This window comes from Dermacentor silvarum, chromosome 7 (genome assembly GCF_013339745.2).
Source record: "Dermacentor silvarum isolate Dsil-2018 chromosome 7, BIME_Dsil_1.4, whole genome shotgun sequence".
Taxonomy (NCBI): Eukaryota; Metazoa; Arthropoda; class Arachnida; order Ixodida; family Ixodidae; genus Dermacentor; species Dermacentor silvarum.
Window position 1 is genome coordinate 15,152,163 of NC_051160.1, and position 24,954 is coordinate 15,177,116.

Genomic DNA, 24,954 nt, shown 5'->3' on the forward strand with positions numbered 1-24,954 from the left:
CATTGCGTAACCAAGGAGTACAGGAGGCATACATGAATATCTTGGCAAATATCTACAAGGATTCCACCGTTACCTTGGTTCTCCACAAGAAAAGTAGAAAATTATCAAGAAAGGGGTCAGGCAAGGAGACACAATCTCTCCAATGCTATTCACTGCATGCCTAGAAGAAGTATTCAAGCTCTTAGACTGGGAAGGCTTAGGAGTGAGGTTCAACGGTGAATATCTCGGCAACCTTCGGTTTGCAGTCGACATTGTCCTATTCAGCAACAATGGGGACAAATTACAACAAATGGTTGAGGACCTTAACCGAGAAAGTGTAAGAGTGGGGTTGAAGATTAATATGCAGAAGACAAAGATAACGATCAATAGCCTGGCAAGGGAACGAGAATTCAGGATCGCCAGTCAGCATCTATAGTCTGTAAAGGACTAAGTTTATCTAGGTCAAATACTCACAGGGGACCCTGATCAAGAGGAAGAGATTTACAGAAGAATAAAATTGGGTTGGAGTGCATACAGCAGGCATTACCAAATCCTGACTGGGAGCTTACCACTATCGTTGAAAAGAAAAGTGTACAATCATTGCATTCTACCGGCGCTAACATATGGGGCAGAAACTTGGAGGTTAACAAAGAAGCTCGAGAACAAGTTAAGGACCGGACAAAGAGCGATGGAACGAGAAATGTTAGGCCTAACGTTAAGGGACAGGAAGAGAGCGGTGTGGATCAGAGAGCAAACGGGGATAGCCGATATTCTAGTTGACATTAAGAGGAAAAAAATGGAGCTGGGCAGGCCATGTAATTATAATGCATAGGATGGATAACCGATGAACCATTAGAGTAACAGAACAGATACCAAGAGAAGGGAAGCGCAGTCGAGGACGGCAGAAAACTAGGTGGGGTGATGAAGTTAGAAAATTAGGATGAAGTTAGAAAATACTAGTTGGAATCAGCTAGCGCAAGACAGACCGGGTCTTCGACCTGCAGTGGACATAATAATATAGGCTGCTGATTATGATGAAGTAACTGCTTTGTGTGACATGGTAACCACGATCATAATATAAAGCCAATTGCACTGAAAGCCGCACCAAGAATGACCACTGAAACTACCCTGCACTTAGGTTTACAATTCTGTAAGTAACTGCTTCATGTGATGATAACCACGATCACCATGCATATAAAGCCAATTAAGAGGCACTGAAGCCAGGAAAATCACGTATTAGAGAAGGAACTTCTTTTGTTAACTTGAATAGTATAATTCACCTTGTGCTTCACCTGGCGGCTTTACCGTCAAGCTGCGTTCAGCGCCGCTGCCGGCAGCTTTAGCGTTACTGGTTGGAAAGCTCTCTCCGGCGTGCTCTTGCCCGCATAGATTTCACTGGTGCATGCCATGCCATTGCACGGCATGCCATTAAGAAAGGAAAAGTGCTATTGTAGACAGAACGTGCGCATAATGTAAGGGAAGTTGTGACTATAACGACAGAAGAGGAGTGACCTCACGATGCGTCTTTCGCACGCGCATAAATGCTCCCGGTCAAAGACCATATCATTACCATGACGCAGCCGTAGCAAATAGAAAACGCTGTTAGCAAAAGGACAGCTCAACTGTACGAAAAAAGTGCAGCCACTCCTTCAATAAAGCCACATTAGATGAAATGGCGCTAAATGAAACGGCTTCGCCGCTACGGTTTACCGATGAAGTTCAAAAGCCTGAAAACGTTTTAAATTGCGCGCCCTTTCTACCATCTTTTATTTTCTTTTGTCGACTGTAGCGCCACTGTCTAGCTACTTTATTGAGTAAATGACGGACCTAGCCATAGCATGTCGTTTGTGGCGCCACGAAAGGCGAAAGCAGTCGGCATAAAGAAAAGCTCGCCGGCACTACCAAGGCGATTCTACCCATCTACCGCTGTTGCCTCTGTGTTGAAAGCGATCGCGAAGTCGGTTGTCGCGGTTGTGTTTCGATGTGTTCGTGATGTGGCTCGCTTGATAGTGCACCCTTCGTGTGGTAGAAGTTCTAACTTAAAAGCATCGTGTACATCGGAGCATCGCTATGTGTTGGTTGCTGTGAATGACCGTTCGTGGAACTGTGTTTTGTGACAACGTGCTGTGCGGCGAACATGCCCTCAGGAGGCAGGGACTTGAGCGCTCACGATGTCGTCTAAAAGGTCCGTATTGTTTGCGCTTTTTCGGTCCCTGCCCGTCGAGCTTGCTACCGAAAATAGCCTAGGAACCAGTGCTTTATTCGGATTCGTTTCGCGTTTTTCTTCACTGACGAACATGCGGCGAGTAGTCGGAACTGGGCCCTGCCGAAATCACCGTCATACGGCGGTGGCAATAGACGAGCGTAGAGCTCGCATCCGGAAGCTGAGCTTTCTCTAAGCCGTCCGCCTTTTGCCATCGTATGGGCACAGGCGGCTGGGTGAACCGACTGCAAGTTGGCCGTAAATGGGCTGCTAGCCAGCTGCCGTTTTTATTTCCTGTGAGCGACATTCCTGCCAGTCACGTTTTGTAAACCGTTTACACTTCTACGGATATCACGAGAACACCTCCGGAACGAGTTCCGGCCTGGATTACGCCTCCTTCACGAAATCTCTTTCATACTGGGGTACTTACATGCTTTTGCGCTTGACGTTGCTTGAACAGGTGCGATCGGGATTCGAGTGTTTGATTACTCACGATCTAGGTAGCATTGCTGCATTAACATAAATCCTTGTGCCTTGTGCTCGCGAGCATGATCAGGTGCTGATCTGGGCGCCTTCTCGAACCGTGCCTCTCTTGTTCCATGCAATGCCCCAGCGAACTAAAGAAACTAAGCGAAGAGAGCCTGACCCGGCAGCCAGAAGAGGTCTTCGACATCATCTGTAAGCTCGGCGAAGGCAGCTATGGCAGCGTCTACAAAGCGTTACACAAGGAGTCTGGACAGGTAACGTGTTGAACCGCGATCATTTTACTGGCCGAAGTTATCCACTGCTCTACAGTGAATTTGCCAATTAGGAGGAACACACTTGACTCAGAAAAGCAGTTCTTACCGTAGATAATGGAAAGTTAATAATGGAAACACTAATGTGGGTTAGTTCGATGTAGAGTGTTTACATGGTCATTCACATTGTCTTGATGTGCACTGTTATCCCACATTTTTTTTTTCTTTTTGCGATTACAGGCCTCGCATTAAAACAAAATTGCTGATTTCTATCAAATCATTAACTTGTTATAAATATAAATAACAGCCACCAAGAATTGGGTGCTGCAAAGATGCAACTGATCCTTACATGCTGCTAGGTGCTGATAATAACCTAAATAAATGTCATTTAGGTGCTCGCCATCAAGCAAGTACCTGTGGACACAGATCTGCAGGAAATTATCAAGGAAATTTCCATTATGCAACAGTGTGACAGCCCATACGTGGTCAAGTATTATGGCTCATACTTTAAAGGGTCTGACCTGTGGGTAGGTGCTTTTTTACTCTCTCACTTTCTCTTATGCCATAAATTGGCACTTCGCTTTCTGCAGTTTATCTTTGTTTACTGTTGGTCATCTTTAGACACCTCATTCACTCTTTGCTATTTGTATGATGCGTGATCACCTATATGAAACAGTGGCTATTTATAATTTTTGCTGTTTATTGCATGTAGTCTTTAACGCAATAGCTTTAAGGTCCCCGAGACGCAGAAAATCCAGTGTCGGCGGCATTGCCCGTCACAAAAAATCATCCCGAGCCGCGCAGGCCCTCCGCGTGGCACATAGGCATTGCTGAAATAATTGGATTTCTGAAAGTAAAATGCATCTGAAAATTCGTAAAGTACGAATTGCACACAACCTACGGACATGATAGCATTGGATTGTAATTAGAAATATACGAGAAAACATAATTCTGTTCCGTGGGAACTCGCACACAAACCCCTTTTTGCTTGCAATGAGTTACTGCATGTAGCCTCTGCCTTACAGGGGTATGAGCCATTGCTCTGTCCTGAGCTGCCGCTAGGATTAGCCCACCTTCGTGCATAGCGTTCACTGCCAGCATTTCCCAGTAAACATTACAGTTAGGTTAGGTGTGCTTCTCACGCTTAGGAAACGTGAGAAGCAGTCAGGGTTCTTTGAATGCTATCCCGTTCCACTCTTAAAGGCAAAGTTTAAGCGTCCTCCAAGTTTTATTATTGTGCCTCTAACTAATAAACTGTTCTACTAAGAGCTGCTGTTGACGTAGCAGGGTGTTACTGATGCCATAAAATGTGTACCTGGTGCTTTAGCTAAACAGCTTTGCTCTTCACATCAGAGTACCGCACCATTTATTAAAGCAAAGAATTGGCAACCACGTTATGTCAGAAAACTTGGAAAAAGCAGAATGGCTAAAGATTGGCAAAGGTCCACTTTTATTTCCTTGAACACACACACAAAAAAGAAGATAAAGCAAGTAAGTTTGGGGAAATCTGCAGGATTGTCACAAAAAAAATATATATATATATCCATTCTATATTAACACCAAGCTACAAAGAGAAACCATATGAGTTCCCCCGAAAAAACTTTGTAGTTGAAGAAAAAGTCGCCCTAGTCTGAAAATCAGAACTGGCACCACTGCCCTTCCGAAACAATGAGTGGTGGTTCAATCCATAGGCGAGGATGAATTTTTCAGCTGCAAAGTTTTCTTTCTAAGGAACTCATATGGTTTCTCTTTGTAGCTTCATGGAACTTTTCTGATAAATATCTTGCCATAGAAGGAGGCTTGGGAAGTTATAGAAGGATGCGAAAACAAGACTGGTTACTCGCCCTCCTTGGAAGTTCTCAGACCAGCTCGCTGTGATGTCGTGGATTTTGGTGGCACCTGCTTAGGCCTAGTTAGTTGTTTACGGGTAAAGGTGGACAAAATTGTATTCTAAAAGAGCCAAAGACTGAACTTAGCAATTCTAAAGACCTGTCATTGAGCCACAATGGCCAAATATGAAAAAATATATACGTTGAAATACATGATGGCACACTGACATACAGGCACTGAGGTTTCGACATGAAATTCAATAAAATGGAACTTTGAACTTAATTTTCTCTTCAAATAATGAACTTATTACTGCAAAATCAACAAAAATATAGTTTATTATCAGTTTAAGCACCCGCCGTGGTTGCTCAGTGGTTATGGTGTTGGCGGCTGAGCACGAGGTCGCGGGATCGAATCCCGGCCACCGCAGCTGCATTTCGATGGGGGCGAAGTGCAGAAAACGCCCGTGTACTTAGATTTAGGTGCACGTTAAAGAACCCCAGGTGGTCAAAACTAATCCGGAGTCCCTCACTACGGCGTGCCTCATAATCAGATAGTGGTTTTGGACATAACCCCATAATTTAATTTTTAATTTTAATCAGTTTAAGCTGATTTAGTGTTTCTATTTAGTGTCTCCTTAAGCAAATCACTGTTTGCACATGGATGAAAGTGTGCAATTGTTTAAGCCAGCAGGTATGGACCGACTAGCCGAGCAACACATGAGCTTGCTCCTGTTGTGAATTTTCATCTTTTCGTTCCTGCCCATTCATTTTGAGAGTCAAGCCAGTTGGTCATGGTGAAAAGAAAAGGGGGGGGGGGGGGTTGAAATGCAAGAAACTAAGGGCTTTGAACCACAGTGGCCTTTCAGTGTGCTAAGATCCGCTACTGTGTGCCAGTATCCTTTGCGGAAGCGGCGAAATAGCAAAACTAATCAAAACTGTCTATTGTATGTCTTGTAAAGATGCAATTGAGGCATTGCATTTTCTTTACAATGAAATTGTTGCGACCATTGTTAACTTGTAACATAAATGAATGGTAGTTGTGCTTGCAGGTTTAACGGTTCTTCTCTAATTTTACAGATTGTTATGGAGTACTGTGGTGGAGGATCGGTATCGGACATCATGAGGTTACGGAAGAAAACGGTAAGACTGCTTCTGCTCCTTGCTGTGATGCTGCTGTAACTTGCCAAGTAGGGCCCCCTTCCATTCTTTTTTACTAGAAACAATTACAAGCACTTACAGAGCCTGTTACATTGGCTTTGTGCATACAGCATCTCCTAGTTGACTTGCTGCGAATTTGTAAACAAAGAGTATGCTTAGGTACATCTGAGAGTGCGTAGGTTGTCCTTTCACCGTTGTCCGCTACGGCACGGTTCGGTTTGACAATCACTTCTTGTTTGGTGATTGTTTTATTCACAATACAGAAAATATTCCAGGCCGTGGTCATATCTAATGATTTCAAAATATATGTTTTTCTTATTACTTTAATGCTTTTTCATGGTGAAAGCTTTTGTAAAAAAAAAAAAAAAAATGTTCCAACATAGGGTGAGCCCTTTTTCAAAGTATCTTAGCTCTAACCAAAAAGCAAACAGCAGCAGCACACTTCTGGCAATTGAAAATTGTGTTCATATTCGTATCAGCACAAGGGATGCAACGCAAAGTAGTTTCCTTATCAGTCATCTTTCAAAGTAGCTGTTAGCTGTGCCCAAGGCTGCATTTCATTTTTCATGTTTAACAGCAAATGAAGGCTAGAACAATGCATGCCCTTAAAAAATTTTTGTTGCAGTCGTAACCTGGAGAGAGTGAAAGTAGCTGTCTGTAATTAGCATTCTCAACACCTTGTTACAGATTTCTCACAGCCGAAAGCTCACAAAGTATCTGCTGAATCTTTTTTTCTAACAAATTACTTTTAAGATTTGCAGATTTTTTCACATAGACTAAAGCGCACAGTAGTAGTAGTAAACTTCAAAGAGATTGAAGTGCATCTTGTCCCTGCTGGAAGGTCCAGGGCTCTTATGGCCTTCGCTGCCGAGTGAACCTGGTGCACTAGCTGTCACTGGTCATCCAGGCTAGAGCTGAGTAGTGCGGCCTCCCGTTAGGACTAGCTGGGGTTGGGGATGGTGGTAACCGCCGTATTTTTCTTACGCCACCAGGTAGTGTGGTATAAATTGGTGTATTTGCCACAAAAAAAAGGGCATGTGTTATTCTATTGTGTGGGGTACCACTGGTGTAGTAAGCTTAGGTGTGTGTACGTGTTTGTAGTCGGCGTAGACGACGGCCTTCTCTTTGGTTAGCTTGTTATGGGGTGGAGTTAGACTTTTTCCTAATCAGTAGTATTGTGTTATCTCTGCATATTGTGTCAGTGGATAGCCGGTATCCGTCCCTGTCACCTGTGTGCCATCTCCCAGCTCAGCGAGGGCTCGCTGATTACCAGGCACAGACTCACGTCTGGGGATCCATACTACCTTGACTCGATGGAGTTTGTTTTGATATGTCATCAGTAGTTGGTGTGCCGTCTGGGATACGCATCCGTCTCTGTATCGCTCGTATTCTGCTGTGTCCATGTATCTGACAGCAGAGTGGTTGGCGAACATTCTGGCACGGGCTTTTGCCCTGTATGGAGGGCCCCACTCATAAGACTCTACGACCCCTTCCTTATTTCTTTTTAAATAAAGTCTTTCATTCATTCAGTGTTCGTCACCGGTAGTGATTGCAGCATAGTGCTGTGCCCTTTCGTTGTCCCTGAAACCCTAGCTTTTGCAGCAGGTGTCGTCCTGTGGCTGATTTGAGCAGTTGCTGTTGCTGGCTAACTAAGTGAGCTTCAACAAGTTCTCTGATGATGATGGTGGTTCCAGTGGCATGCAGTTTTTCTGTGGATGTGTTTGCCGGTAGTCCTAGCGATATCTTGTACGCCCTTCTCGACAGCATGTCTACCTTCTCTATTTCCGATGGTCTCATCATTAGGTACGGGATGGAGATGGGGATCCAACTGACGATTAATGCCTGGACCAGTCGTAGCACGTCTTCTTCCTTCAGCCCGTGGTATCTGTTGGTAATACTTCCAATCATCCACAGTACGTGCCCTGTCGATCTAGTTAACTGATCTATGGCCTGCGAGGCACAGCCGTCCTTCTGTATGTGTGGCCCCAGCACGTGTACATTAGTTACCGCAGGGATGTTATTTCTTTCCAGGTGGATTTCTATGGTTGATTTGGGCTTCTTTTTGCCGTGACTTCTCCAGAGTATCAGGAGCTCCGACTTGGTCGGCGATACTATTAGATTCTCTGTTCTCCCATATTCCTGTATTATGTGTGTTATTTTCTGGTGTGCTTCTTGTTTTTTTCCTAAAACACACACAAATACAAGTGACACATACACGTGCCTGTGTCGACATGACACCCATGAGTGTTCGGATGTTTGTGCAAATCATAGCTTGTGTGAAAGTCACAGCAGTGCGACAATTTTTTCTGCTTTAATTTTTAGATTGGAATTAAATAACTAAGATATACAAACCATAACACAGAATCTTTCATATTATCATGTGCAGTGATATGTGCAGCTGGTATGTCCTTGTTTAGAATGAAGTGATGTTGCCTGAGCAAGTTCAGCAACTGTTTATGTGTTGATTTCTCATCATATCAATAAGTGGTCACACAAAAGGAAAAGTTGTCTCACTCTTTCTGTGCATGTCTTGTTTCTGCTGGACATGACACTTGTGATTTCTGCTGCTGTAAGTGCCAGCATTATTTGTCAGAGTCCAGTGACCTGGCCGAGTTCTGGATACGGGACTGCTATAACTGCTGTCGCCTTGTGGCATTCACTCATATGTGACGTGTTTCTGTTCAGCTCACCGAAGACGAAATAGCGACCATCCTGTCCGACACGTTGCGAGGATTGGAGTATTTGCATCAGCGGCGGAAGATACATAGAGACATCAAGGCAGGCAATATTTTGCTCAACACAGAAGGACATGCCAAGTTGGCTGACTTTGGCGTTGCTGGCCAACTCACAGTAAGTGCATGCTTGATTGAACTTAGTACGCCACAGCTACACTTGGCTTGTGGAAGACACCATGGTGGTTAACTATACTCATTAGTTTTGATTGCTGGTGGTCATGAAGTGTGTGCTAAAAGCCAAGTAAGCAGTACATCACAGTACAGTACACCCCATCACAGTACAGTTACCATGGATGCTGCAGTGAGTAAAGTGTGAATGGAATTCTAAACCTGATATTTGGAGTGTATTAAAGAGACCTAAAACATAATTTTAACAGCCTATTGCATTGCTAATAAATGGTCCTTGTATATAGTCTCATTGAAAGCTTAGAAAATCATAGAAATTGGCACCTGTAAGTGAAAGTTGTTCAACTCGCGAAACTCATGACACACGCACCTGCAACAGCCATCCCTCCGTGCATTCATTCATGCATTCATGCAGGGCTTTGGGTCCTGTAATTTAATACGCTGCAAACTACTGCTTGCAAATATCCATCAAACCGGCTATCAGGTTTAACCAGAGGGGAGTGAATCTAGTCTAGAATGCCGGTTATCCGGACTTCATGAAACGGATATTCAGGATATCCGGTTTAAATAACCATTTAGCCGTACTTTCGAATATTCAGACACAAATATATTTTGTGTAGATATCGGGTTTACACGACTGGTTGCAAAAATAATTGCAAAAGTGTAAGAATACAAGAGAGAAAGAGGGGTAATTTCGGCACAAGTACAGAAGAACAAATATCTGGCTACCCAAATATCCGGATACTGTTAACTGAATAACCAACCAAATTACCGATCACTCTGGTTATTCGGTTTTGAAATTTGTGTAACCGGTGAATCAAATAACCGGATAACCGCTTTTTTTTTTTTTTTTTTTCACAAAACCATTGGATGTTGCTGCACTACTGCAAACCAATGTGGGTAATGCATTTCATACGGAGAAATCTGTGTTCCGTGCTAACTGCAGAACACAGCTTTTTATTGCAACTTGCACTTCTTGATGGCATCATTTAAGAGCACAGGAATGAAGCGCCTACGCACCATGTGGGGCCAGATGTGATAGTAGACATTCCTGATTTGTGCTTGATTTTTCATGCATGTGAGAGGAGGCCGGCAGCAAGCTTTATTGCTTTCCTCCTACGCTCTGCTTTTTCTCTGTCTTCTATGTCTGCAACTGAATGAAAGAATAGGTCGGAAAAAAGGGATGGCTGGTTATTGCTGAGATGTGTCAGTCTTTTTCTAATTTAGATGTTTGCAGAAGCTGAAGGGAAAAACTAATTATAATATAAAAAACAGGACAGAACACGTATCAAAAACCTTAATCATGAAGTGGCAGACAGTGTTGTTTGGCAGACAGTGTTGTTTGTATTTATCAAGAAAATCTACAGTTACCTGTGTCACAAGAATATACATGAACCAATGCACTATGGTATCTGTGTCCCCTAGGTTGCAAGGCTTTTGTTCTTCTGTTGTAACATCGGAGATGTGAATTCCCCCCACGTGTGCAGGACACCATGGCAAAGCGCAACACTGTGATTGGCACGCCATTCTGGATGGCACCAGAAGTGATCCAGGAGATTGGCTACGACTGTGTAGCTGACATCTGGAGTCTGGGCATCACAGCTCTGGAGATGGCCGAGGGGAAGCCCCCCTATGGTGACATTCACCCCATGAGGGCAAGTAGAATGTCATTGTTAGTAGATGTCTGGTGATGTGTTCCAGGTTATAGGTTTCAAGTCTTTCAGATCTTTCTCTGTCAGAGACTGGGCTGAGGCAAGAGTGCTGAAGAAAACAAAAAGCAGATTGGTTTGAATTGGCATCAGGATGATGTAATTAAAATAATTTTTGTAAATGTATGCATATACACATTGACACACTGGTCTGTGAAACAGTTTATAGCATTGAACTGCTTCACAGACCAGTCTAGTCCCCCCCTATGGTGACATTCACCCCATGAGGGCAAGTATAATGTCATTGTTAGTAGCTGTCTGGTGATGTGTTCCAGGTTATAGGTTTCAAGTCTTTCAGATCTTTCTCTGTCAGAGACTGGGCTGAGGCAAGAGTGCTGAAGATAACAAAAAGCAGATTGGTTTGAATTGGCATCAGGATGGTGTAATTAAAATAATTTTTGTAAATGTATGCATATACACATTGACACACTGGTCTGTGAAACAGTTTATAGCATTGAACTGCTTCACAGACCAGTCTAGTCCATTAAAATTTCATTGTTGACCTAATGTCATCAGGGAATGGAGTGCGCAAAGGGTCTCAACGCAACATAGGTCTTCCCTCTCAATTTAATACAAATGCTAGCTTTTCATGCACCACTCAATTGAATTTTGGTTATATGAAAAGTAATCTATGTGCCACATATCAAAGTGTCAGGCAACTTAATTCAAGTAGTGAGAAAATGATGATTACACAGGATCTTAATGTCAACAACTGATCAACAGATGTCAAAATGTGCTGACAACAAAGTGTGAGGCAACAATAGCCCTATCACTAAATTTATTGGCACTGATAAAGATTATATTAATTGCGAAAGCCAAAGAATGAGGTCAACTCAAAACAGAGGATAATGATAGCAGTTTGGTATTTACTCAAAGTGAGGAAAATGGCAGTGATGGTGATCAGTGTGATGTGGATAGCAGTCACAAGTAAGGAGCCTGGCATTGACGCCTTTGTGAAAAATTGAGGCCACACACAAGTAGGCATGATTTTGAAGGTGACAGTTAATGATGTGCACATGTTAACAATGTGATAAATAGCATTTTCTACATTTACATTTGATTTTAGGATGGGAAGCCATTTTTTTAGATTCATAATGCAATGTGATGTGTGGAAGCTATGATATGAAAGTGTTGCTATGTTAACCTGTTGGTGAATTTCTGTTTATGATGTATATGCAACAAATCAGTAATTTGAATTCACAGATTGCAGTGTAATTTCAAGAATAGGAACAGCAATGGATAACAGAATACAGCAAGCAGTTGACTGCTGTTAGTTTGACAACGATAATTGATCAAGTTGTCTTATGGTTTGAATTAAAAGGAATGGCAAAAAGTCTCCTAGCATGCTGTCACTCATCAGAATGATCCACAGTAGTCAGCCTTAATGAATGCCTAAAAATTTTAGTTGGTTTGGTGCTCTGTATACCACCTTGTATCAATGCCTCTCAGGCAATGGCTTTGTGCACGAACAACAGTTTACTGTGCCCAGACACATCCATTAGAAATACTTGACACAACCCTCTTAGCTTTGATTGTACTGCCACTGACAAAATCACATGATATTGTTGCCTGTTAGTACCCTGCAGGCATAGTTTGCTTACTGTAGTTACCTTCACATTTTGCAATAATTAATTTTATTAGAAAAACATAGCTCAATCACTGTTTAAGTGGTAACATGTGGGAAAGCTGCTAACCACTACGTTTTATAATGTGTAGCTTTAGTGGATAGTAAGAAAATACAGTTGTGAGGTAGGGAACAAAAACAAGCACTACCTCGCAGTGTTGTTATTCACTGGCATGGGTCGGTAAATATGCAGGGGCCATAAGAGAAAGCGCATGTGTGAAACAGTGCTGTCACTGAAAAGGTAATTAATGAAAAGTGTACATCAAGAGAAGATTTATTGCGACTATAAAGGTTTATAGATAGATTGTCGACACAGGCACTCCCGTGTAATATGAAAACCACTTCTAATATCAGTTGTCTTTAGGTTTTCACTTCTGTAAAGAATTCAGATCTTGTCACTGCACGTATGTCTTGTACACTAGCCCAATAAAAAGTGTTACTTCTAGTATTTACTACATGCTATACAAAATAAGCATACTGGGTTGAGAACAATATTGCATGAATGCTTACATCACAAGTCAGCAATACTCATATGTCGCAGCTTTTCTTTGAGTTCTCTTTTCATTAGTGCTTCACAGTTACTTTCCGTGCTTTGAAACTGGTGCATTAACCAACATTATAATTATAAATGTTTTACGCAAAAAACATGAAGTTCTTGAATCATTATCCAGCTTTGTTCACATTTTTTTTTTTTCTTTTTGTGACATCCTGAGTAAGGCAGTCGATACTAATGCATGCCCCTCTCTTGGATACTCAGGGCTGATTCGAAGCACATATTGTGAGAGAAAGAGCATTACAGTATTGCCTCTTGGTTATTAGCTGCTATCACTATGTTAGAACAGATGATTCGGTAAGTTGGTTCAACATTGTAAGACTTGAATGTTTAACTAGAAGGAGGAATACAGATGACGTACAATAACATCTGTCCATCTTCTGTGTTCCTGCTTATGGCATCAAGTACTTGTGTATTCAAGCTTTATGCTGCCACTACTACCGCACTTACTGAGTAAAAGTTCATGTTGCAGGCAATCTTCATGATTCCCACGAAGCCTCCTCCATCATTTCGGGATCCAGACCGATGGTCGCCGGAATTCATTGATTTTGTCTCACGGTGCTTGGTCAAAAACCCAGAGGAGAGGGCCACAGCATCGGACCTCCTTCAGGTAGCGTGCATTCAAACGTAACCGGAGCATTCAAATGTGCCCCGTTTTCTCTACTGTTTTGAGCCCCTAACCAAAAAGTGCATGATCCATGGGTAGAAGACAGTCACAGCAGAACTGGTTCCATGCTGTGCACTGGTGGCCTAGCTAAGCCATAGTGAGAGCTTTCATTATTTGTTTAGTTTTGTGTTGTATGTCTTCTGTGTTGAACATGGCGAACGGCACAGGTGACGGGGAAGGTGATACGAACAGGGCAGATGTACTAATCTTTATTTGGGGTCATACTATGTATTAGGCACATAGGACAGAAAAACACATCGCTATAGTATGTAAGTGGCTTGGTCAACTGGCAAGAGAATGCAGTGAAAACAACATAATCGGAGGGCAAAGCCACAGGTGGCAGAATTGACGATTTAATGGGTGTTAAACTACAGAGGGACCAACAGCACAGCACATGTAATAGACTACAACAGCAATGAACAAAATCAACAAAAAATGTTTGTAATTGTGAATACTTATTGGTTGATGTTCAGCGCAACAAACCTGCCGTTATCAATTGTCCCTTCATCTGCACTGTCTGCCATGTTGAACAATGCCGATATGCTGCTTCAGTTTTGCAATTGCAAAATGTGCCATAAAGTTATTAGTTAGAAGATTAATTAGCATGTCTTAGCTAATTAGCAAAATTATCGTTTATTTGCTGCTAATGTCTGCCTAGCCACATAGCACATCTGCAAGAATGACAGGGGCCTAGATATGAGTTTTTTTAAGTGTTCCGCATAAGAAAAACACTTGGCATTTGGATATGAAGCTTGATGGTGTGGCCTTTATTATTTCCTTGCAATTTGTCTACAGCATGTCTTCATCAGCAATGCAAAACCTGTGGCGATCCTGCAGCAGATGATTGTTGAAGCCAGGGACATTCAGGAGGATGAGGCATTCCGCAAGGACAGGAGAGGCAGCACCGGTGAAGCGGTCAGTATTTTTGCTATGCTCCCATTTTTTTATATTTGAGCATGTGTACAGCCATTGCAGTCTGTCGGTACTAACATATGGAGCAGAAACTTGGACGTTAACAAAGCTGCTTGAGAAGAAGTTAAGCACCGCACAACGAGCGATAAAACAATAAATTTTAGCCGTCGCATAAAGAGACAGAAAGACAGTGGGGGGATTAGAGAGCTAACGAGGGTAGCTGATATTTTAGTTGACATTAAGAAAAAGAAATGGAGCCATGTAATGCATAGATCTGATAATCGGTGCCCCTGTGTTAGATACTCAGAGTTGATTCGAAGCAATTTTTGTGAGAGAAAGAGCATTACAGTATTGCCTCTCGGTTATTAATTAACTGCTATCACTATGTTAGAACACAATGGGTGCCAAGGGGGGGGAAGTACAGTCGAGGACAGCAGAAAATTAGGTGGTGTGATGAAGTTAGGAAATTTGCAGGCGCAAGTTGGAAGTAGCTAGCATAAGACAGGGACAACTGGGGATCACTGGGAGGAGCCTTCGTTTTGCAGTGGACGTAAATAAATATACGCTGATGATGATGAGGAGCAACTATCATTCATGTCACATGCCTTTGCTGTTCTCTGGGTTGCTGTTGCCCTTTAAAAAAACAATCATATTGCTAATTTTGTGCATTGTGTAATGACCAGTCAATATAAACAGCAGGGCAGTGTTGGTAACATAACGAGAAAGTTGCTAAATTTAGTGAGTTCTCAGTCACCTTAATAGAACTATCCTTCTTGGAGTCTTAGCAGCATTTTTAGAGACGTAAATAGCCAGTAGACTGCCTTGTTAAAATTCCTTTAGAGGAAGCTTTAGCTCGGCCCAACTCCGATGCCACCTGTTCAAATACATGTAAAACGCAGAAACGCTTTAGTGAGATAACCACTGGGCAGATTTTAATGAAATTTGTTGCGTTTGAGAGTGAAAGTTAAATTCTAATTCTAGTTACTGTTGGAAGTGAAATTTCAATTTAGGGCCTGAATTTCTTTAATCAAATTTTCAAAACTTGGTATGATTGAAAAAAATAGAAGAACGAAGTTTGAAAATTCTTAGCTCTACACCTAGAACAGATATCGCAGTTCTGTGAGCAGCATCCATTAGAGCATCCAAGGTGAACAAATTTTATACGTCAATTTATATCTTATGTGAATTTGTCACATTGTTTACAGAGATTTTACAAAAGTCCTACTCACAAATTAGGGGTCCATCTGAGATTGAAATTAGGTCGTCAATTTTTAAAATAAAAATTGAGAAAATTTAAAATTTTTAGAAACCGAAACTACGAAGTTGACATCTCTGGAACTCAACAATGAAAAATGATATCATAATTCTGTAAATTGCACCTAATAGTACATCTAAAGCGGACAAAATTGATATATTTAACCTGGCTATCAAATCGACCAAAAATTGTGATATGACTAAAAACATAGAGCCCCTCGGTTTCCTTTCTTCTCTTATATATATATGTGTGTGTGTGTGTGTGTGTGTGTGTGTGTGTGTGTGTGTGTGTGTGTGTGTGTGTGTGTGTGTGTGTGTGTGTGTGTGTGTGTGTGTGTGTGTGTGTATTACAGACACACACGTACGCCTCCATTTGTTGCTGCTTTTAAAAGATGTACCAAAGAGCATATCGGTGAGCCATCCGGGAGCGTCGAAGCCACTTTCCTAAGCAAAGCACAATCTTGAGATGTGATACCATTTCGGAAAACCAAGGGTTGTTTTCCCCGGTTTCTGACTGTTGGCTTGCCACCAGAGGAGGTAATTTAAAGCTATAGCTAAAAAAAAATAAGGGATAATGAAAACATCTATACAATTAAAACGCTAAAAAGACAATATTCCAAGCAAGTGATCATCATCATTACTTAGTGACTCTCTGCCCTGTCCCCCCCCCCCCCCCCCATAGTTACCAACACTGCTCCAGGAAATGTTTCAAGGGAGTGGTTTCGCATGTACCGTTTTTTTTTTTTTTTAGGGGTGCACCCCTCCTTCTCTTAAGAGTTAGCTGCAAAAGAATGGCACAGGAGACTGGCCCTGACACAAAGCTTTGTGTGGAGCTAACAACTGCCTTGGAAAGCGAGGATTCCCTCACTTGCCTGTGGTCCTGGCTACCTAACGATGGGCTGAGGCGTTTTAACACCTGTTAGCTTATGTTGATCATTGTTTGGTGTTATGGACAAAGCCATGCAATATGACCTTAAGGAATGGAGGTAATGTTAGGCCTCCCTTTACAGCCTGCTGTAGCTTTGTTTACTTTGCCGTAGATGATTGGGCATTGAAGTAACTGATTACCGTGTCCTTTGTGCCACAGTTTCTCGATGATGACGAGGTGGACGCTGGCACGATGGTGAAGCTTGACGCTGATCCAGGCACCTTGGTTCCTGACAGAGGGGGTGGTGGGGATGCCCCAATGAGCAGTGATCTAGAGTCGGACCTTGGCACGTTGATCATCAACAGCGATGGCGAGGAGGATGACTCTACTATGAAACGTGAGGCCTGTTCTTGTTGCTGCGATTACAGTTGTGTTTGGTTTTCTCTGGCTGGGGAAACTAATTTGTGGTCTGTGTCAAAGCTTGAGATAGATAAAGTTCTAGGTGTGGAGCGTATCGCAAAGCTATGGGATAAGAAACGTCCAGGAGTGGATGATGTCCTCTCTGGCATTGCCACAGAGTGTCGTAAGTGCTGTGGTTGATTCAGCGCCGATGACATGCTGGCATTGTTTGGCAGTGGAAAAGGTAACAGATCAGTTGCCATTGCTGCCATAGCAGCCATGCAATGTTGCCATGTGTGCATTTTTATTTTTGGCTGGTGAGTATGTCAACTGAATAACCACTTTTCTGTCATTTTTGTCGCACAGGACATGTCTGCTGTACTGGAGCCATTGTTAATGTTGTCATTTAAATAGCAAGATGGACCTGTCATATTCAGGCCACAACTGTTGCTGTCAGTTTATGCACTTTTCTTAGAGCAGTTAATTTTGAGGAGGACAGAGTTTTGACACAGAACTCAGGGTAGCTTGAGGTGGATCTTATTGCTGTAGTACCAGTAGTGCATATCCCTGTCTAAGCCTGCGCAGGATTTTCAGAGTGGCCTTTGTGTACATCCTAACGTAAGACTTGTTTCTCACGTCGGCTTCACATGGTTACCTTGCCATCAACATGCATTTGTGAGGCTTATTTAGGTTTAAAGTTGTTTGTTTCATTCTTTTTTTTCTTTCATATCCTCGAGCACTTCCCCGACCCACCGCTGCGTATTTCATAACATGGCATTAAGGGGAGGGGACATGATGTATTCAGTGGGTCCCGGCCCATGCTTGGAGTAAAAGCTATAGAACTGTGTCAACTTAGTGCTGTTTGTATTTGACATGGCGCCAACCGTTGACCGGAACTAGGGTAGCTTTTTTTAGTTGTGTACAAATAGTAATTTTCAAGATGTGAATATAATATAGTAGTACCAAAAATGAATTAAATCAAATATTGAATTGTTTTCAAAACGATGAACAGCCATTTTCACCATTAATATAAAACAGTGTTGACACGCCAATAGTCACTACATTCACAAGTTTCTGTCATTACACTGCCCATTATAAAGTACGCTTTATCAAAACCTCAAATGGAGCATTGTAAACAAATAAGCTGGATTCTTCGGAGCATACGTGGTCGTGAAATGGCAGAATGAAGGCTTCTAAAAGGCTGTCTTGTCAGCCTGTTTGCATCTGCGTATACATTCAAGACTAAAACGGAAAGGCACGTTGACTGCAGCGATGGCAGAGCAAAGCAGGCACTTTTTTCTCTATTCGGTAATGGTCGCTGCCGGTGGTGTCATATAGTATCAGATAATGTTGCAGTCGAGCATACTGAGATTTAACGAGGTTTAGTATTCGCACATCCCTAAGGTTTGACACTCCGCGTAACGACCTGACAGACCTGTTTCTCTGTCGCAGGTCACGACACTTCCACTGGAGAGCGCAAGGAGAGCTATCGGCCGTACTTTCTGGACCACTTTGACAAGAAAGAGCGGGAGCAGCAGGGAAGCAGTGGAAGCAATTCCAAGGCGTCACCCCGGCACGATGGCACTCCGCACCCAAACTATTTTCCTCAGGACCTGTCCAAGGCATTGGCAGCCACTGCACCGCAGGTGAGCCTGGTTTTCAGACTTTTCCTAGCTGTTGCGCTCTTTGCTACAGAACACTGCTTTGCCATGTAGAAGCAAGAAGATTTTGTTTGGCTATAAACAAGATGTATGTGGTCTAGACAACTTGTAATTAGGGGTGTGTGATTATTCGAAATTTTGGGTGCAAGTCATGTTATTTTATTACTATGCGTGTTTGATTTGAAACAAAGCAGACAATAAGCACAAAATCTTTTTTTTAAGTCGTTAAAGTAGACAGACAGTTAATTGCAGTGTGGAGGTCTACATCTTGACAGTTTGGTGTTATTAACAGTCTACATTTTGCAGTGCAAGGGTTGGGCATGACGTATTGTCTTCTCTACTTGTGCAGAACAGCTTGCAGGGCACATCAGCTGTACTCCCTCCTTTCACTCAATATGCCTCTCAAGTTTGAGAGGTTTATGGTTAGATTGACCATAACAATACACCCTGCGAGGGCTGCAGGTTGGAGTGGGTTCACCGAGTTTTCAAACTGCCCATATTAACGAAAAAGGAAAGGGAAGAAATGCTGGCCGTTAGGAGCTCATATTTTCTATAAGACTATAATTAACCTAAGGAATATGCTGAGAAAAATACATAATTTTTAAAGAGGTAGCCAGCACCCCCACAGGATATTTTGTAACAAGACTTCTCTGTTTCAACAGACCTTTTTTCCGTTAACATACAGAGATATTGAGAACCTATATAAGAAAAGATATACCTACATGAACCGATGGGAATATAGGTGACACGCAGGTGATTCATCAAATTCTAGGCAAACAAAATGAAATTGTTGGTAGCTTGTAGGTGGACCACGTGACTTTGCTTCTTCATAGCCATTGTTGAAAGGCAACTCTGGGTGGGGACACCGTTGCTGCCAAGGTCTTGACTTGATGGCCAAAACAAAACATAGCAATTCAACACTCATGCATTGGTGTCATGACAAAGTCTGAACTCATCCCCACACTCTGCCCTGCGCAACTCAAAGTTTGACTTGTATTGAAAGAGTCCTTTGAAGCTGTGAGAGTAAATGTGCAAGTTGGATGACACAATTCATGCAGCATGGCACTTGTTTAAGCAACAGCATGTGGCATTTGGTCATTCCTTGCTTAATGTGCGCTCTCTCCCTTTGCTGCAGGGCCTGATTCGGCCACCAGCAACAAGCCACACGGGCAGCACCTACGCACACCAGGAAGTTGCTCAGGCCGTGCCCACCTGTCAGGAACACTTTGCACAACAGCTTCAGCGGCAGCTGAACCAGATGAACACGCCGCTGCCTGTCAGCGTGGCATCTCAGGCAGAGCTCCTGCTGCAACAGCAGCAGCAACAACAGCAACAACAACAGCAACAACAGCAGCAGAGACTCTTTCAGCAGCAACAGCAACACCAGCAGCAGTTGCAGCAGCTTCAGCAGCTACAGCGCATGCAGCAGCAACTACAGCATGGACAGATGCAGCCGCCCCTACACAACCAGATTCAGCAGCAACAGCAACAGCAGCAACTATCTGCAGCCCAGTCACCCTCTCACATGGATCTGGTGCAAGTACCAAGGTTCCAGCAACGCGGCTTCATGGAAGGCGACTTCGATTATGTGAGTGTAGTGCGTTATTTGTCTCCTGCGTGCCCTGTCCATGCGCAACTTGGCTATCTGTGAAAGTTGTAGGCAGAGGAAACCTACAATGGCTAAGAAAGCTATGGTACAAGGTTGTGGGTGCATTGTGCTCCAGAGCAAAAGTTTGTGGGTTGGATTCCCGGCCACGGCAAGCTGCATTTTAATGAATACGGAATGCACAAGCGCTTGTGTACCTGCTTTGCGTGCGCATTAAAGAACCCCCACGGTTCAAAACTAATCTGGAGTCCTTCACTGTGCTATCCCTGATAGCCCACTGCGCAGCTTTGGTACGTTACACTGAATGATCTTGCAGAGCATACCAATGGTTCAGTCAGCAATTGGCTTGAGATAAGAAGTTAATATTTAAGGGATAGAGGTTGCATTGGCCAGTGAGTGAGTACGAAGCAGCAGCAATTAAAGTTTGTTCACATTGATTAGCGAGTGTTCCCAAGTTTCATTGTACATGCTGCCAAATCAAACCAAGATGTGTCATCTGCTCTTATCAGATTGCTGATTGCATTGTTGTTGTAGAACGTATGGACAGAAGCAGGCTGTTGCTTTTTACTTTGAACTGCAGACAACCTTGACACTGCTTTTGATTGGTTCTGTAGGCTAATTGATACATGCTAGCGCAATACAAATGCAAGACGCACAAAAGAGTGCAGGACACATCTTTTTATTGCAGCAATATGCATCAAGGTGCTAACCAATTTGCCCGGCAACAAGTTTTAATATGTTATAGTTGAATAGGATTGCTTGCAGGCCTAGCAAGCAGCCCTGTTGAATAAGTGCTCTGAATAAAGATTACTGTAAAACCTCATGCATTCGGATTTCACGGGACCGAAGGAAGTGTCCAAATTAAACGAATGTCAAATTATCAATGGTATCCAGAAAGCAATACGCAAATGCTTACTATGTCAACACAGTTTTAGTGAATGGATGAGCAAATCCTGGTGCTATTTTGCACAAAAGCAGAGCAGAAGCTGAAATTCTCGTCATCTCGTGACTTATTGGCTCTCGCAGCGGCGATCGACACCTCGCGACTTCCTTTGCAGCATGGCCGCAGTGCGTGTCTTCATTTGTGACATGCTCTGCACTACCGCGCGCACATCCCAGTTATCTTTTCGCCAGTGAGCTGATCGCTAACAGATTGTCCGTCCATTGCAATGTAGCCGGTGCTCTTCATTTTCGACAGCTTTGCGCCGAGTCAAAACAAAACAACTGTTTGCTGCAACCGCTGCGGAGAAAACCACGTCCGCTATCGACGCGATTATGAACAGCGACTTTGCAGTCACAAGCACTCACCGAGTCAAAATGAAACTACTGTTTGCCGCAACGAGTGCCGGCTGCGGAAGAGACCGTGGCTGCTGTCGACGCGAAGATGGACGACGACTACCGCAATTATGAAAACCTGCGGCCAACACAATGTTATGAGCAGCAGTAAACGCAAGAATTAAGGCTTTAAAGACATAAATAGGCATGAAGCGTTGCTGTCACTCACGTACGATTTCCGCTGATGACTATGGCCATGTGGACTCCGCCACTTCGATTCGGTTGGACGCTAGCGCCGTTTTTGTTTTTTGCGTCGCACATTTGCGCCGCTCCTCACTCACCGAACTCCGAAATTTGTCTGAATTAATCGATGTGTGGCCAAATAGGTCCGAATTCACTAGAGTTTGATTGCATTGAATAATGCATACATCGGCCGGGACCAGAGGACGAGTCCGAATTATCCGATTTTCGGAATTAACGACGTTCGAATGAATGAGGTTTTACTGTATGAGTGTGCTCCTCCTCTTGTGAAAATTTCATCACTAGTTCGATAAGAAAGGATCAGTGCATAAGAAACGAATGTGCCTCAAGTAAATATTTTTCATGGCATTTGCCGTGTGGATGCTATTCTGTACAGACTACATGAAGAAAATTAAACCTGCAATTTTGGTAGGCTTGTGGTAAAGCTCCGGCATTTCCGAATTTGAAGACAAAGAAGTCATAAGATTGCATGTTGTTATAAATTGATACAGACAAAATTTTCCTTCAAAAGCAGCAAGTGTAACAAGCACAGGTTTGGCATACTCACTCACGGGTAGACCAACTTGCTCCACACTTGTTTCTCAGGTGTGAGAGTGTTAGTGAGTGACCGAGGGTTTGAGTGGGTGTGAGAGTGAATGGGAGTGAGTGCTGGTGAGTTGGAAGGTACGTTGGTAAGTACAGCAGTGAGTGCCGGTTAACGTGAGTATGAACGAAAGTGAGTGGCAGTGGGTTTGAGCGGATGTAAGTATCAATATGAGTGACTGTCAGTGGGTGCCGATGTTTATGGAAGCGGTTATGAATGCAAGTGAATATTGATGAGCATGACTCTGAATGCGAGTGAGTGCCGGCGAGTGCGAGTACATAACCCAGAAAAATATTAGTGGGTATGAGCAGCACCTCCTCTATTTTTCAATGCCAGTGCTATCGCCCGCTCTGCAATGGGAGCCGCTGGTCCGCCTTAGTTCAGTGAGTTGCCACGATGTGACGCTACCCAGAGGGTACGACTGCTTGCGTCACGTGTGCGTCTGAGCCACTGAGCGCGCGCCGCTGCCGTTTCGGAGGAGATGCGGTAGACGCTTCACGCGTCTGTCAGGATTACTTCCTCCGGCTTCCGTCGTGAGGCGCCAACCAGAGGGTACTTTCCCCCAGGACCGTAAAGCAGGCGCGAGCGCTAGCCGACAGGAGGGAGTACGAAAGGGTAACCGGAGAGGGTGGTGAACCGTTGGATCAGCCGCATCTGGCTGGCATTGAAAAAATAGAGGAGGCGCTGGTGATTCTGCCAACCTGTGAATGCAAGACAATATTGTGTCCACACTCTGTGAGCATATGTCAGTCATGTAGTCAGTTGGGAATGACAGTAACATCTACACTTTCTGTGGCTTCAACAGCTCAAGTATCTCAGCTACGAGGAGCTTGGTCATCGCATGTCTAGCCTTGACTCGGAGATGGAACGGGAAATCGAAGACCTTCGCCGCCGCTACCATGCCAAGCGACAGCCTATTTTGGACGCCATGGATGCAAAGAAAAAGCGGCAGCAAAACTTTTAACTCGGGACTGCCTTCGTCCTGCAGTGGATGTCTTGTGCTTGCCTTGGACACTGCCTTTGAACTGATGATGAACTGGTTCGAGCCTTGTCTTTACAAAGTATCTCATCCTGGGAAGAAGCTTGAAGCAGTGAGCATGTTTTAGTAATACCACTACGGCGTGCCTCATAATCAGATCGTGGTTTTGGCACGTAAAACCCCATAATTTAATTATTTCTTTTTGGACTCAACGTATTTTAACTTGAATTCTGCATCACAGATACCCTGTGCTCATTTTCCCATCGCAGTGCTCTCAGATTCTCACTTGGAATACATTTTGCTGTTTTGAGAGAAAACCAAAATGGATAAGACACTACTCACTTGAGCACTCAGGGCCTTTTACCTGCTAGCATATTTTAGCAGGTCGCTGAAAGGGTTACTTCTGCAATTTTTCTTATTTCTGTTTCATGAGCCATACTCTCGTAGTTTAGTTATATTTTCATTAGCTAAAACTCTTCTCTCACGTTTCAAAACTTCAGTGGCATTTTTTTTCACCTTAGAAAGAATATTCTAGTCCAGGTTCCTGAAGGCATTTCTAGAAGAAAACTGTGTACTGCAGTATTGCAGGCAGCCTGAATACTGCACCATTGATTGTAGTATACATGGTCTTTGAGTTGATTGTGTTACGAAAAATAGGTCAGAAGCTAAAATTTGTCTTGTTTAGCTGTCTGTAAACTTATCAAAGCCCTGATTATGCTCGCAGAAACATAACCCCGTGCACATTTGACTCGAAGGGCAGATAATGACTTAAGTGCGGTTAACTAAATTTTGTGTTAGTAGAGCAAAACCTTTCAACTTGGTCTCTACATGTGGTGACATCATTGTGTGCAAAATGATTTTTTGTTTTACATTCTTTAAGATCAGCAGTAATGTATAGTCTGGATTGAATGCATGCCTGAGGTTATGTGCATTTGGACCTGCTTTGAGCAACCAAGGCTTTTACCCTTTATGTGTCATGTTTTTTTGTTTGTTTTTATATGTTGATCAATATACGAACTGGTCTTATATTACCTTTACTTTGATAATACATTTTAGCTATGTTTCTGGGCATTTATTAAGTGGCAAACGCATGTTGAACGCTCTTGCAAAATCCTTTTTACTTTTATTTTGTTACTTCTCAATTTGGACTTTAACAAGCGTCTAGCTTTCTCTGTTGCCATGGGGTCCTCTGTGACCATTGTACCTTTAACTCACTTTCACAGGTGTGCCTAGTCGTGATATGTACTTTTTTAGAAATGTCTCGTCATGCCACAAGTGCAAGAGTGAACTGCTTTTCATTTTGCGTACTGTGCTTTAGATGTGACATTTTTTTTTGGACAGCTGCAGATTGTAAAACCCTGTACATATGCAGATTTATAGATGAGCTGCTAAGTAAACCTGGAAGTGCCTTGTCTTTGCTATATTGTAACAGTGATGGATCGTGTCAAGAGTAGATCATAGCTGTAATCTTTGTATGGCTGGCAGGCATTGCTGGTAAAAAAAAAAAAAAAAAAAAAAGGTATGGAATTTCTAGTGTTTTTGTAGTGCACTTGGAACAAACATGATCATCTGACTGCTGATGTCTTGTGTGGCCTTTTTATGCTGGTACTTTTCTCGACTCTTTCATGTCATTGTTTTGTAGTCTCATTGCAGACTACCAATGAAAATGGCATTCTACAAGGCATTTCGTTCATGGCATTGAAAGTGTTGCTTGTGCTCATCCTAATGTATTGGATAGCAATTGGTTATACTATGTTGCTTTCTGAATGATGGAGTATCTACTGAATATGTTGACATAGTAAGACGATGCATGGAATGTCTTCCACCAAAAAGTAA

The 24,954-nt window shown here is 43.0% G+C and overlaps 1 protein-coding gene across 1 annotated transcript; it reads left to right on the top strand.

Moving 5' to 3' along the window:
• Positions 1-1,857: 1,857 nt before the first annotated feature.
• On the top strand, positions 1,858-24,698 carry LOC119457584 (serine/threonine-protein kinase 3). Its single transcript, XM_037719199.2, has 12 exons — positions 1,858-2,164; positions 2,796-2,922; positions 3,312-3,446; positions 5,826-5,888; positions 8,592-8,756; positions 10,255-10,422; positions 13,126-13,263; positions 14,116-14,235; positions 16,574-16,751; positions 18,206-18,399; positions 19,550-20,002; positions 22,945-24,698. The coding sequence occupies exons 1-12, from the start codon at positions 2,151-2,153 to the stop codon at positions 23,101-23,103; spliced, it is 1,914 nt and encodes a 637-aa protein (XP_037575127.1). The 5' UTR covers positions 1,858-2,150; the 3' UTR covers positions 23,104-24,698.
• Positions 24,699-24,954: the final 256 nt, after the last annotated feature.